Below are 15,951 nucleotides of genomic sequence, written 5' to 3'. Positions count from 1 at the left end.
GGATGCATTTTATTTATTGCTGATTATGGAATGAAAAACATAGTGTACTAAAAGACAAAGCTGGGAGTCATAAGATGCGCAAAATATTGATTATGGGCATTGAGGAACAAAACCTTTTTATATATTTATAAATCAAAAATCTATTGTTAGTGTAATTGCAATCTTAGAAGTCTAATCCAAGAATCATTATTAGTGTAGATGTAATTATGGCAGAAAAACAATATATCTGTGTAGATCTTATAATACTAATAGCAACAATAGCATCACTGCCACAGTTAGAATCGCTGTAAATACACTTAGATTAAACCACTTTTCCTAATTTTGTGCTGACTCTTCCTTAGCTCCTCTCAGCCCTAGGGTTGTTGGTTTCATTATGGTGGTGGTGATGGTTATGGTGACTTGTCATCACCTGGGGTCCTCAGACAGGAGGATGTTCATATTGATGGTTTCTTCTTCCTCATTTTATGATCAAGTTGGGACTGTTTTGGGTTGGTTTTTTTTTTGTTTTTTTTTTTTTTCTGACATGTAGTTAGTCCCTTCTTCATGTTCATTACTCCACAGCACCATGTTGTATCCAACTTACCGTATATGGTACCCTTTAAATATGTTGGGAATTATTTCTGTGTTCTTGTTCTTACTTCTATATTCAGGTTTGTCCAGCTCTGCATCTGCATTTCTTTATTTGTCCATGAGTTCTATTCATCTTGGATCTCCCATATCTGCACTCCTCTCTACTGTATCTTGTGTCTACTTTGCTAAAATATCAGTCCTGTATTTCTCTCTAGTACATTATTACAATGGAGTCATAAAACATTTGTGGCTCCTTAAAACAGCAAAAGAAAGTAAATCAAATTAGTCATGGCTAGCTGCTCAATTAGAAAAATTGCTGTTGCAGCTAAACCAAATGTGACAAAGCTGCAAACAAGCCAAAAAAAGCTCAGAGCAAGATTCAAACAAGCCTTAGTTGTGAAGCCTTGCAAACTCTCTGCAAAACCCATGGCCTGTCATTAATGATGGGAATACACTCAGTATTGTAATACATCCAGGGCAACAGCATTATCTACACTGCTGATGTTTGGCAGGTTCTACTGGAAGAGCTGGAGGATATGAATGTGTTAAATTGTGCTAGAAAATCTGAGTGGGAGATTACACTTATATGGACTAATAAAAAAATACTTGCTTCTATAACCTGGGACCTTGCCAGCTGCTTTGGAAGGAACAGATGAAAGGACTGGCTTTTGAGTAATAGTTATTAACAGCAAAAAAAGCCACCTGCAAAAGATGTATGTGATCCTAGGATGTGCTGCATATGCTAGCTTCAGTAAGGCTATGAAAAATAAACAGTTGCTCACTAACAGAGCTTCATCTGAAATTCTCTGGTTTGTTTTGGATGCTTGTCTTCAGGAAGGACTTGCTCAGATGTGCAAGATGGAGAACCTGTGTGGGAGTTAATTGCATGAGTGCAGACAGAGTCACTCCAGCGTGCTCAGCTTGCACTGAGATCCAAAGGTCTGAGGAGCACATCATGAAAACACCTGGGCTGCCCTGGGCTTTCAACTTGGGTACAAACGGAGCAAGCTGCCTTTGCCAGGGGCTTGGGCTGGAAGGAGTAAACTTTCTCTTGGGCTGTTAGACAAAGCCTGGCATGGCATGAAAGTGTTTGTAGGGTGCCTGGACCCAAATGGAGGTGTCTGCATGCCAACAGTGGATGCACTGTACGCTATACTGGTTTGGGTCTCTGCGTTAGAGCTGGGATTTGCGTGCTTCAGTCCACAGGATGGGTGTTTCCTAAAGGAGTTTGTACATTTAGTCATGGGGACCGTACACAGCAAGCAATGATTTAATGAATCAGATTCAGGAGAGATGAGTGGGACTATAAAATCAGGTTGGGGTTAGTGAGAGATTTGGAGTGGGAGGCTCAAGATTCATTCAGAAGGTCCTTGAAGCTGCAACCACAGCGTGACTTCTATCTGACTCTCTGGTGTTCAACTTGCAAGTGAAACCCATGGATGACCTAATTTTTCTGCCTGCCTGCCATTTTTTAATTTTTCCATTAATTTTTCCTTCTAAACATACTGGCTGTGAATTCCACTGTAAAACTGAAGTAATTCCTGTACCCCATTTTTGTTGGGAGAAGCCACTTGCTGTGGTGCATCTCCACTAGGCTTCACTTCTCACCTCATTACACACCTCACTTTTTCCTAACACTTTACGTTTTAGTGTCTCACTGTCATTAACTACTTCTCTTTTCTGCCATTCCTGTTTTGGTGCTCTTTTCATAATTACTCACTCTCTTCTGATCTTGTTCCAGCTTATAATTTAAACTTTTCTGAACTCTCTTTCCCTTTACCTTTTCTTTCTGCTGAGGTTTCCTGGAGCTCCTCCTATCCCAAATGTCTCTTTTCATTCCTTCACTATGATTTTTGTCTCTCCCTGTTGGATGTAAATGCCACTGCCATTAGTTTAAATGCTGCTGTCACACTCTGCTCCAAGGCTGTCATACATGAGTTTAGAAATATTTCCCCTTTATGACACATCATTTGCACGTTACCATAGGTGTTGATAAAAGGTACATTACGAAACTCAAAATTTCTAGGAGGAAATGTTATCACAGAACCTATTAAAAAGGAAAAACTGTCATCTTCAATTTTGGAAAAAATACACCAAAAAAGACAAAGTTATTTTCAGTGGCATATATTGTCTTCAAAAACAAGTCCTGCCTGACAAGTTTTACTCTTCACCCATCTTTTTAGAAATATTTTCAAGGAAAACTGAAGACAGAACTCCAATGATTACTGATAGGTGGGATATTCTGGCCTTCTGAAAAAGGATCTAATATATAATGGGTACTTTATAGATGCCACTTGTAATTTTGTGGGAGCACTTGCCCTTGCTGGTCTATCGTGTGCAATTATGGAATTTTCTGCAGTCATACTGGTTACATCAAATTTGAGGTGGTGGTGTGGTGTGAGGCAAGGCTCCATCTGTACAACACAGCTTTTAACTTGTTGGTAATTGACAGCAAAGGCATTTCAGGAAACAGCTTGACTCTCTCTGCCTGATATGTATATGTATATGGTTTTAGTATTTGACTTAGACAACTTGACAAGTGTTTTGGCTGTATGGAGACTGGAGTTTTAGGAAAACACACTATATTAAGGATCTGTGGGGTTTAGTTTATAGTTCTCTGGAACATTTCAGATTTGAAAATGCGACTGTTTTCCCTGTCCGTTTTGCTGAAAATAAGGTCAATCAGATTTAAATTTCAGCCTGTCAATTAAACCTAAGTCATCTCCCTGAGAAACAGTTATCCTTGGCTCCTGGCCTCACCTCAGGACCCTGAGGTGGGCAACAGGGATTTAGGAATCATAGAATGCTTTGAGTGGGAAGGGACCTTAAACATCATCCAGTTCCAACCCCTTTGCCATGGGCAGGGACACCTCCCACTAGACCAGGTTGCCCAAAGCCCCATCCAACCTGGCCTTAGAACACTTCCAGGGAGGGGGCATCCAAAACTTCCCTGGCAACTGGTTCCAGTGTCTTACCACCCTCACAGTGAAGAATTTCTTCCTAATATCTAATCTAAATCTCCCCTCTTCCAGCTTGAAACTATTATCCCTTCTCCCAGCACTACTCACCCTTGTAAAAAGTCGCTCCCCAGCTTTTCTGTAGGTGCCCTTTAGGTACTGAAAGGCTGCTATAAGGTCTCCCAGAGCCTTCTCTTCTCCAGGATGAACAACCCCAGCTTTCTCAGTCTTTCTTCATAGGAGAGGTGCTTCAGCTCTTTGATCATCATTGTGGCCCTCCTCTGGACTTGCTTCAAGAGGTCCATGTCCTTCTTGTGTCGGGTGCTCCAGAGATAGACACAGTTCTCCAGGTGGAGAGTCATGAGAGTGGAGTATAGGGGAAGAATATTGCTGGCCACACTTCTACTGTGGGCATTTCTTGCATGTGGCAGCATCCTGTGAAGCAAACATTGGTGCTGCCTTGCTTCAGCTTCTGACACCCCTAGAAAGTATGCTGGGAAGGGGGCTTGAGATTTGTCTCTCTATCCATAGGTGTCTCTACACAACGAGGGATTCTGGGGAGTAGTTTGGAAAAGAGGAAGCGAGAAGATAAATTGTAGTGTATATGGGATGTGAGGGTGCAGTGCTACTTATGGTGAAGATTCTCTAAGGGAAAGGGGCTGAGAGGGACAGTTTGGTGCTTTAACAGTATTACAGCTGTGCTCAATAATGAAGAATCAGCTTGACGTTAGCTGGGAAAAAAAAAAAAAAAGATAGGTTGCTTATTTACTTTTTGAATTACAAGTTTTATTTATTTATTTATTTATTTTCATTTACTGTACTACATGAGAAGGCCTAAGTGGAAATATGTAGCAGAAAAAAAGGGAAAAACAAACCCAAGCTCATGCAGGACTCCTGCACTCTGGCTCCAGGCTCTGTTGAGTTCACTGTAAACATTGATGGTCCTTTCTTAGTGATGGGAAATGGTACTTTTTTTCCAAGTAAACCAAACTGTGCTAATAACAGCTCTTTCACATATTTGATTGCTATGTGTCTTGCAGTCTTTTCATGAACTTTATTTCAACAAAACAGTTCAGTTTTCTTATCTGGCTTCTAGCATGATATTAAAGCTGGATACTTAAAAGTCTCTGTGTTTGGGATTCCTGTCTTGTTTTCCATGTCAGTTACAATTATGTTGCTTTTGAGCAAGAGGTTGCCAGCAGGGAATACTGAGGAGTGCCAAATTAAATTTCAAATACATTTTGTTCTTTGTTCATGGTGGGAATTACTTCTCCCCTAAGGTTGCTGTGCTCAACAAAATGAGATCAGGTTGCATCTAAATTCTCTGTAACATAAGTCTAGTTGAGTTTTTAAGGCCATTTTAGTGGCTAGCACTGTTGGCACCTCCTTGGAGTGTTGGTGGAGTGTCATAGACCCTGGTTTGGAAAAAAAAAACAAAAGGTACTGGAGAAATTTTCCATATGAGTCCACTGTCTTGGTATCCTGCTGCCTACTGATGAGGTTTCTCTGTGAAATTATATTATTTTAACATGTGTATTTGTTGTGGCTCTGCTTTCTGATAAGCGATGCCATAATGAAACAAAGCAAATGATGGTAAAGTTATGGGGAAACGTGTGTAGGCCACTGAAGTCAGCCAGTTCTGAATGACTTTTGGTGACTGGCTAATAACTGGTGCTTCACCACCAAGCAAATGTTTTTAATACCCTTTTTATACCTGAAAGGAGGTTGTAGTGTGGTGGGTGTTGGCCTCTTCTCTCAAAGTCACAACAGTAGGACAAGTTGTGCTAGGGGAGGTTCAGATTGGATATTTAGAAAAAATTCTTCACTGAAAGAGTGGTGAAGAACAGGAGTAAGTTGCCCAGGGATGTAGTGGAGATGGCTATCCCTGGGGGCATTAAAAAAATAGGTAGATGGTTTAGTGGTTCTGGTGGTACAGGACTGATGGTTGGATTTGATGATATCAAAGTTCCTTTCCAGCCATGATGATTCTATAATTCTATGATTCTGTATTTGAGCATTTGTTTCCTAAATCCAGATTTTAGGCTCATTATCATGTGATGGATAGCCCCTACCTGAGTGTGCAAGTCTCTGTGCCATTTTGAGTTTCATGCAATTAGCTTAATTTATATTAGGAAGAGACACTAATTGGAGGGGAACAAAAAGGTAGATAGCAAAATACCAGTGACAGTTAAGAGATTACATCACATATTGTCTAGATCAAATAATGCTGCAGCTACATTTTAGTTGGAATTCTACTTTTCACAGGCTAACCAACCTTTTCTCCTCTCTCTCTCTCTTTTTAATCTCCAGAATGCAACAACAACAACAACGTCGAATGTTCACAGCTGCCCTCCTGGTACTCATTTTCATTCTGGCAGCTGTGAGTACCACTGAGGCTGGCAAAAAAGAGAAACCAGGTAAGGTCCAGTGTAATTCAGAGTTAATCCCTGAGATGGATTGCATGTGTGGAAGAACGTCAAATGCTTCTGGGTTTATTATGAAATTCAGGTCATTAATGTACCTTTTGATATACAGGGTAAAGATTTTTGGCTGTGCCATGTTGGTCTGTGTTAAATAGGAAAGCAGAAAGGGGGTCCTATGAAAGCTGACAGCTTGACAGCCCTGCAGACTGGAGTCCCTAGTTTATCACAGAGTGGGTATTGCAAGGCAGTTTAAAATGTACTCTGGGAGTAGGTTCCTGCTTGACCTAGGGAGAATCAAAGAGGAGTGATGAAAGAACAGTGGTGTGACTCCTTCAGTGTTGTAAATGACAATGCTGTGTGATGTGGAAGTCCTCTAACAAAGAATTGCAGTAACTCACTGCTGCAGGTAGGCAGCTGGATATCCAGTGGTAATTGCTTTTTGTCAGTGATGAGCTCAGTTCTCATTAGAGGAGAGACAGGCCTGGGGAGGAAAATTCATATCCAGGAAACCCAGTTTTGACATTTTTAAAGGAATGCATCTCATGTTGTTTTTCTTAAAATCTTATTATTTAAAAGCTATTTACACACCAGTTAATAGGACCTGCGAGTCCATCAGAATTATTGCTTCCCCTTTAAAAAAAGGTTGTTTCTATCCATTGTGGCTGCCTGGAAATATAGGAAAATGTGAATGTAAATCTATATGAGCTGTAAGGAAAACAATTTTATTTAAGGTTATTTAAAGTTACTTGGGTTTGATAACATTGCTGTTTTTTCTTGTTGGTCTTAGGTCTAAGGATTTAAATGAAAACAGGATTCTTACTTTTGTAAGAACCCACCTGTAACTAACAGCATTTTGAGTACACTTTTCCATGTGGTTTTTAATGCGCCTTTGGAGTTTTGGTCACGTTGTGACATAAACTGTGAAATGGAATTCCAAGTGAAAAGTTCATATTCCACAGCTGTTCCCTGGAGGTGCTCACAGCCTCTGATACACAGTGTCAACACATGCATTTATAATCTGTATAGTGTGTACTCCCTCAGTTGGAACTGAAAATATTTCGATGCCTTCAGGTAGTGGAGATGGCAATGTGTTGTTTCTGAGTGAGCCCTCCTGTGTGTTTTAGTCCACGAGGGTTTCTAGATGATTCTGACTTCTGAGGATGAGAATCCACTTGGGAATATCTAAGTGGACTTGTAGACATGGTAGTGGGACTGAATTTGAATGATCCATCTAGTTTTGGACTCAAAGGGGCTGACCTGTCTCTGCAGAGCTGGGAAGAAGATGCCAGACCTTTTGCTTTTGAAACAATTGTTTTACAAAATCCCTCATTCCTCACCCTTTCGAGTGCTGTGACTGTTTATTGGAATGTAGGGAATTTCTCTATAGACTCTGGGTACTAACCAATTCTCTTGCTTGGGTCTGGTTTCTCATCTTCATCCAGAGAAAAAGGCAAAGAAGTCTGACTGTGGGGAATGGCAGTGGAGCGTCTGCGTGCCCACCAATGGTGACTGCGGGCTGGGGACACGTGAGGGCACTCGCACTGGAGCTGAGTGCAAACAAACCACCAAGACTCAGAAGTGTAAGATTCCCTGCAACTGGAAGAAGCAATTTGGAGGTAAGGATCACTCTCTCAAGGGATTTGCTTTGGTTTTACTTAAGCACGGAGCAGGATTTTTTTGCTTAGCTCTGCAAATTTCTCGGTGAAGGGGCTGCTTCTGTATTTCAAGTTCAATGGAGGTGGAGCAAGTAAGGCATCAGAAGGGAGCTTCTTCGAGCAAAGCAGCTTCTTTGCAGAGAATCCATATAATCTACTTACTGTAAACTCAGTCTTCCAGCACCATGCTCAAATCTGCTTCCCTGAGGTATACAACCCTATTTAAGGCAGCAATCTATGTGTCACGTGTTAACCCCCAGCTGTGAATCTCTGCAATGTGAATCTCCACAGGCTTTACGTGACCTTGCAGTGTGTGATTTGCAGCATGGAACATGGGTGACTGCCAGTGTGTGCATTGAAAACAGTGAGTGAAGACCAGTGCATTTAGTCTCTATTATTCAGTCCAGAAGATTCTTCTGTAACAGTTCAGAAAGATATGACAGATCTGTCCGGGACAAGATATCTGTCCAGCACTCAGATCTGATTACTCTTGTCTTTTTTTTCTGGTAAACAGCTTGTACGGTTTTGACATCATTGTGACCTTACCAAGGCAATCAGTGCAGCAGTTTCAGACTTGACAAGTTCATAGTTACACATACATTCTTGAAATTATTCAGTCCTTATTTGGTAAGCTTTGACATCCCACAAATGGAGGAGCAAACTTACAGAATGTGAATGACATTTCCCACTGCTGTTGTTTCTTTCTTAAAAAAAAAAAAAAAGTATCTTCATAGTTGAATAGCTTTTTCTTTATTCATAGTTGAATACAGTTTCCTTTATATGAGAATATTTCAATATCCAAGCAAAAGCAAGAGAGTTCTATTTTAAAGTATTTTGAGGGAGGGAGAGACTGCAATCACCACTGTAAATCATCTTTAAGTTTCTCTTATATTTTCTTTCTTCAGTTTCATGATCCCTTTTGTCTACAAGCAATGTCCATGATAGTCTAGTAGCCTCATAGCATCTTTGTTTTCACACTCAGTCATTTTGGTTTAAATATTGCCATTTATTCACTCATTGCAGCAGAGTGCAAATACCAATTCCAAGCCTGGGGAGAATGTGACTTGAATACTGCCCTGAAGACTCGAACTGGGAACCTAAAGAGAGCCCTTCACAATGCTGACTGCCAGAAGACTGTCACAATCTCAAAGCCCTGTGGGAAGCTTACCAAACCCAAACCTCAAGGTAAACTCAGTCTTCTGAAAGCTGCACAGCCTTTTTTTTTTTTTTTTTTTTTTTTTTTTAAAGTCATTGAATTTGTCCTCTGTGCTTAAGTGGGAACTCAGTAGCACAGGAGATTGTACTTCCACAGCCTTCCCTCAGTTCTGTGCTGCTTCTGTCTGCCAGCTCACAACTCTCTGAGTTGTGTATGCAAGGCAGTCTCATACACAAGAGTTGAGCTGAAGACTAGAGCTTTGATTCCAACCTTAGACCACCTGTATTGCTACTAATTTGCTGATGCTCACTAGACCTCCAGGATACAGATGCTTTTCCTGACTCACCTATTGATAGGAACACACCAATGATCACATGCAAAAATGTCTCTTGATAGAGACACTTTTTATATAGCTTTTTTTTAGCATTCAATAATGACTATTTGAAAAAAGGGACTGCTTTCCTTCTGGACAGGTAGTATTGAAAGGATATTCTGCTCACTGCACACTGAAAAGAGGGTATTGGGTTGTTCTGCATCCTTGGAGTTGTGCATTCTCTATTCAAAGATAGCAGGAAGGAGAGTACAGAATGTGTATGTCTTATTTAAATGCAATTCACAGTATAATTCCTGGTACACAGGAAAGCATTATGTCCTGTGTTTGTGTTTCCAGGTGTCCCTTAGACAAACTTATTTTCTTTCTAATCGTTAAAGCCTTTTAATATACTCTTTTGTTGGTGTAGCAGGTGTTATGTGTGTAGGATGCTTTATACTGTGAGCTAAAACTGTGATGTCTTATTTGAGATACAGAAGTATTGTGTTTTAAGTGGATTATACAAGCTATGCTATCCTGGCATTTGTTTACTTAAAACCGACTAGGTTTAACACATTCCAGGCTCTGAATACTTGGATAAATATAAAAATTGATTAGGAGTCACAGGTGCAACTGGGATGAGCAATTTAGAAATTGGGTACAGTGGTGCACCATCAATTTGAGGAGTACCTGCAGGTGGCCTGCTCTGCATGTGCAACCAGAGACACCTCTGATGAGGCTTCAGATGCTTTCTGTGTGTGTGGATGCATTCATCTGCTTTGCAGGCAGCTGTAACTGGTCTTCCTTGCACAACATCCATGGAGTCATCAGGTAAACACTGATTCTAGAACCTGTGAAGGTAATGATAAGCTGTGAAACATAAAGGTTGCAACTGCATTTTAAAAGACCAGTTAATTTCATAGAATCACAGAATGCCAGGCTGGAAGGGACCTCAAGGATAGTCTGGACTGACCTTTCTAGGTAGGAACACAGTTTAGATGCAATAGCCCAACACCTTGTCAAGCTCAGTCTTTAAAAGTATCTATTTCTTGAGGAATCCACCACTTCCCTAGGGAGATTATTCCAGTGTCTGACTGTTCTCATAGTGAAAAATATCCTTCTGATCCAATTGGGATGTCCACAGGAGTAACTTGTATCCATTACCCCTCTTCTTTTCCATGGGAATCCTTGTAAAAATGGAGGCTTCAACTTGGTAGCCACCCTTTAAGTGCTGGAACTGGACTTAGTTGAATTGGCTGCAATGAATATCTTCATTTGGGGATGGAAGTGACTGGGTGGGAAAGGGAGCTGTGTGATTTTATTGTTTATGGTAAGATGCTGAAACGGGTCATCCAGGGAGGTTGGGGGTGCCCCATCCCTGGATCTGTTCAAGGCCAGGTTGGATTGGGACCTTGAACAACACCCTGGTCTAGTGGGAGGTGTCCCTGCCCATGGCAGAGGGGTTGGAACAAGTAATTTAAGCCATACCATTCTCTGATTTTCTGATTCTCTGATTAGTTTATAGGGAAGGACTTTTTTCTTTTTTCCTTTTTTTTTTTTTTTTTTATTTTTACCCCTGCTTGAGCCCCTCTGCCTTGTTCTGCTCCTGCTGCGTCCATATATTCTATCAATGGCTGTCAGAAGAGGGGAGAGAGGGAACAAGCAGAGCACTGATGCAGCGTTGTTTGTACAGGATAATTTTCAGTTTATAGTTTTAAAGGCAGAACTTATGAAATTGCTGGACTGGAGTTAACTTTAACTGATTCTAGATATGAGTGAATTATGGCTGAGACTGAAACTCAGATTGTGAATGACTACAGCAAACGTCGTTATGTGGCTTGACTTAATTAGGAAACCTAACTTGATTTGAAGGACCACAAAGGGAGAAATAGGTACAAATGTAGGTCTGTGATCATAATAACTGTGGGCAGAAATTCCACTCTCCTGATTTGTGTTAGAAATCTCATGGCATCTTCCTGCATGCCACCTGCTCATTCATCTGCTGTTGGCATTTGCAGGACAAGTATGTATGGAAGTCACATGCTTGAAGCCTTCCTGGGCCCTGAGCTAAAGATATGAAATCCATATTGCAGAACTGTGGGTAAAACTACGTAGGAGCTGCACTGGGCAGTATCTTGGCAGCAGTAGGAGGAACTAGAATAAGAAATTAGGTCAAGCAGATTAATATTGTGTGAAATGTGGCCTACTGAACTCTCTTTCTGAGTTAAAAATCTGACTGCTGACATGTTAGCTGGAATGAGAGTATTTCTGTTTTCCTCTTAACAGGAAGGAAATTACAGGATGGAGCAAAGTGTCTCTCCACCCACATCTAGATAAAGGAAAAATTAAATTTTATTCAATCTGGAAAAACTAAAATTTATTCAATACACAGAATAGGATCCAATTTAGTTCATTGGAGATGAGAAGATCTAGATTATTGTCTGAAAAACTTGGAATCGGCTACAAGTACATATTACCCTCCCTTTTTCACCCCTAGCTTCACTTCAGTGAAGATTACAAAAGACCATATGATATATTATTTGGAAGCAGCAAATGTTTTTCTGAGGCACAGTGTTGTATAAGGTCTGCATTGATATGCAGCTAGACCTGTAAAGGCCCATCAAGTGCCACACATGATTGCTTGAAGTAGAGGGGCAGTGTCTCTGGCATTTGGGAGCCTTTGCAGCAGAATAGTAAGTGATGGGCTTATTGATTACAGGAATCTCTTCTACCTCTAAACAGTTACCTTGCTGACTTGTGTGTACTTCAAGAGCTGCATCACTGAATACTTCTCTGACAGCTATAGGCTGGGAGTACCAAAAGCAGATGTGAACTGACTGAGAATAATATTGCACTCCAAAATACGAGTATATTCAGGAAAAGGGTTGTTTTCATGGTTTTCCAGACTAACCCCCTTCCCTGTGCTCTGAAATTTTCATCCTATTAGGTCACATTTTTAGCCTCCCCATTGCATCGTATTTCCTTATGATTTCATATTGTAAATGAGGTGAGTAAAATCACCTATTTAGTTCCCTCATCAACTGTATTCTTTATATATCTTCTCTTGCTTTTTGCTTCTTGCCATCTTTTAAAGTTAAAATCTCTGATTTAAGTATTAGGCTACATAACAATTCACTCATAAGAATACTCTCTACTGGACCTACCTAGAGTCCTTCTATTAATGCAAAATTGTATTTGTATTGTACACAGCATTCCAAGCATTTTCTCTACAGATTTGTGTTGAAAGAGAAAATATGATTTTAATGCTTCCTTTATTGCTCATTACACTCACTAAATAACCTAAATAGGTTTTTCTTTTGATCGCTATTTGCATGTGGAGTAGGTATCTTTATCTGAGACCTTCAGAATTCTCCCTCTTGTATTTTTTTCAAAAGTTAATTGATGTGGTTAGTTTAGAGCCCAAGAAGGTGTGTGAATAAGGCACATTATTTCACCTAGGCTTGCCCAGTGAAATATCAGATTGTATATCAGGTTTCACCTGACACATTTCCTTAGTGTGGCTTGGTGTCATAACTTTCTCCCCACCTTCTCTGTTCTTTCAGAAGATTACAAGTAAATTTATGTACCTGTAACTGTGGCTCTTCTGTTATTTATCCACCTTTCCAGCTCATGAGCATGCAGCAACTTTGCTAGCATGATGAATCCTGTATCTCTCACTTAACTGTTTTGACAAAGATGACTGCTGTTTCATAGGGGGTTTGATCTATGCTTAACAGAATTGAAAATTATACCTGCAGAAAAATCCCAAGGGTTATAATTTTGCAGATTTTCTGAGGAAGGTATATTTTGGTTTTCTTGGACCTTCTGTGAATTGTGGCAAAACTTCTGCTAAATTAAACCAGGAGATACTCATTAACCTTGGGAATCAATGCCTGCCTCAAACTGATGATCTAAGCATTCTTATGGATTTGTTTTATCATTAGTCATCATTCATGGAAAAGCCTTGAATTTTGAAATTTTTTTTTAAGCACTCTCATTATTTTGGAAACAAACCAAACAAAAAGTATTATTTTTTTTTCCTTATTAGCAACTGCTCTGTCACAGTATTTTTATTTCTGAGCAGCTTACATTAAATATGGATTGTTGTCTGCAATACACAGACATTTTTGAGCTCAGTTCCTTGCTACAGGAAAATATTTAGAGAAACTCTGATGTATCAGATTTAAGGGGGAGATTAGATGATGAACTGGGAATTTGGATTTTATCTGGAATTCTAACGAGCTCTTTTCTCCATAGCTTTACTGAGGTGTTCTTAGATTGGAAGACAATAGTTTGGTCCTGGGCTGCTAAAATGTAGTTAACACAGGATGAAAACTGTTGCTTGTTCTTGAAAACTGTGTATTTGGACAGAGAGATTGTCAGCAGTGTGACTGTGATATCCCAGACACCACGGTTTGTATATTTAGTACACAAATGAGGTCATGAGAAAGCCCATCACAAAGGCCTGAAAGGATAAAAGGATAATTTTTATCACAAAATCTCAGCAGAGGCAGCCACCTCTCCTCTAGCACACACAATTGCATATTCTAATCAGTGTCTGCAAGGCTGGGGATGTTCAAGGTCTTCCTAAACTATCTTGTCAGATGTGAAAGACTCAGGCATTTCTGTTTGAGTGCCTGATCTAATGGCCAGCTTGCACTGAAGAGCAGAAAACCCTCCCGACAGTCTCCATCTGCCCTACTTCATGGCCACCCAAACTTGATTGATGGTTGTTCAGGTTCCAGCCAGCCAGAAAGTAAAAGAATGGGGTATTGTCAGGATTCAGGAAACATTTTGCTTGAACTGCTGAGAGAGGAGGAATTTATTTTTATTGAGCTGGGTTGCCTTATAGGGTTTAGTTCTTTTTTCCCCCTTTCCATCACTCCCTTTCTTTCTCTTTCCCCGTAACTCTTGTACTTTTATATATTTATTCTTCTGATTAAGATAAAATCAAAGAGAATAAGCAGTCTTCCTGTTTTTCTGCAATGTACCCTTAATTTTTTGAGTTATGCTCCTTTCTCATAACTCTTCTACCTGCTTCTATTTAGTTATTTTTCTTAAATCTCCCTTCTCAACTTTTTATCAATTTACAGTAGAACTGACCTATGAGTTACTTTATCCTGGCTCAACTCAGTTCTTGCAACATAGGAAAACAATTTCAACGAAGGCTGGCAAAAACTAATGCTGCTTACACCACTGTTGTCTTTAATGATTGGGGTGACATCCAAAGATCACATCCTCCAACATTCAGTTTTGGAAAGTTTTCTCACATGAAGGCAAGACCTACCTGAGTTGTTAATGGCTGTAATTTCTTATTACACAGATCAGCATCAGCTGTAGCATTTGAGGGTCTAACAAGGTGTCAGTGCAGCTTATCATGGTTAGCACAGTGTGTGTGCAACTGCAGTGGACTACTCTCCAAGTGTATTTTTTTTTAATTCCATATTGTTTGAAGAGCTTTACTTGAGAGTTTAGTGCAATATCTGCCCTACATGGTTGGGTTTTTTTTAATCTAGAAATCTTTACAGGTAGCAATTAGCTAATTCTCTTATCACTCCTTGGAGCTGAGAAAGCACAATTTAAAGCAAAGTAATAATTCAAAGTCTGAAATGCTGATTTTTCCAGGTTGAAACAGTATCAGTGACAGGTTTAGGCACTCAGGAGCTGTTAACCCTTAGGTCCATGCTCTTGACTAGTGGTTGCTGCTTCTCTTTTTCCTAGGCTGCAATTGCAATTATCAGAATGTGATGATTTACTTCAAGGTGGGTGTCTGAACTTCTGTATTTAACTACAGCCTTTGGTTTGGTTGTTAGTAATCTCAGTGGGCTTAAAGCAGTGTTTTGACACTGCTTAACCTTGTGTCTTAGTGAGCTTGGTGTCAGAACATAGGGCTGGACTTCTGTTTGTGAGCAGGCACATCTCTGTGCTTACTTTGGTGCCAGGAACAGAAAACAACGTGGGTTTTGATCACTACAGTCTTAATTTCTACCTGCAGAAAAGACATCTTACAGTGCACTGCCGGGGCAGGCTGACTTGCATTGATGGGATGACTTGGTGACTGGCAAGGAGCTGCCAGTGATGTCTGAGTGAATTGCTCACCTGATAAGCAGCTCTTCGTTGCTCAGCCAAACTTTATGCTGTACTCATGGAAAGGACCACTAACGTTTTGCATGCAGGGCAATCTGCTTTTTCCAGGCTGCCCTCCCTCGTCTCTGCCTTTGTGCAGCAATGAAATGTCTGCTTCTAAAGAGTAGCTGGAGAGGACATAGGGGAAGAAGAAATGAGTTGTTAGGATTGTGATTTTGTTTTGTTTGAAAGATGCTGGTGTCTCCTATTTGGGCATCACAATCCCACTGTTTCTTCCTCTGTAGGTTTCGGGATTCGTCATCTTTAATGTAACTCATTAGTCATGCAGGGATGCAGCTAGTGTAATAATTAGTATTACAGGAGGCAGAATAATAGGATCTAAAACTAATTAGATATAAAAGTGAGGGATTTTCTCATATTAGGAAACAGCTGCGATAGTTAAACAAAAACCTGAATGGCAAAACTGGGAGTTTTTTCTCTTTCTCTAAAGGATGAGGCAGGTTTATTCAAGAATGGCCTCTGGCAATGACTGGGAGCGTGCAGAGAAATACAGTGATCTGAGCTCTTCAGGGCAGACACTGGCAGTGGATGCCCAGTGGGAGCAGCATAGTTGGCTGTTATTATTGTTGCTATCATTATGATTATTTGTATTGCATGAGTGCCCAGAGGCCTCAGCTAATAAAGGGTGCCATTGTACTAAGCACTGGATAAACATTGTGAGACATAGTTTTGCTATGAATAATTTATGCCTTATGGAGCTAAGAAATGTAAAAAACCAAGAGAAGAAATGGTG

At 40.2% G+C, this 15,951-nt stretch overlaps 1 protein-coding gene across 1 annotated transcript in view; it reads left to right on the top strand.

Moving 5' to 3' along the window:
- PTN (pleiotrophin) overlaps window positions 1-15,951 on the top strand; it is an 83,468-nt gene that overhangs the window by 52,480 nt on the left and 15,037 nt on the right. Inside the window, exons 4-6 of the mRNA XM_071738691.1 lie at window positions 5,838-5,944; window positions 7,393-7,566; window positions 8,629-8,790. Of these exons, the coding sequence (XP_071594792.1) occupies window positions 5,838-5,944; window positions 7,393-7,566; window positions 8,629-8,790 (443 nt within the window). The remainder of the gene's footprint in view (window positions 1-5,837; window positions 5,945-7,392; window positions 7,567-8,628; window positions 8,791-15,951) is intronic.

The sequence above is a fragment of the Heliangelus exortis genome, chromosome 1 (assembly GCF_036169615.1).
Source record: "Heliangelus exortis chromosome 1, bHelExo1.hap1, whole genome shotgun sequence".
Lineage (NCBI taxonomy): Eukaryota > Metazoa > Chordata > Aves > Apodiformes > Trochilidae > Heliangelus > Heliangelus exortis.
The sequence above is the reverse complement of the archived record's forward strand: the minus strand, read 5'-3'. Positions and strand labels throughout refer to the sequence as shown.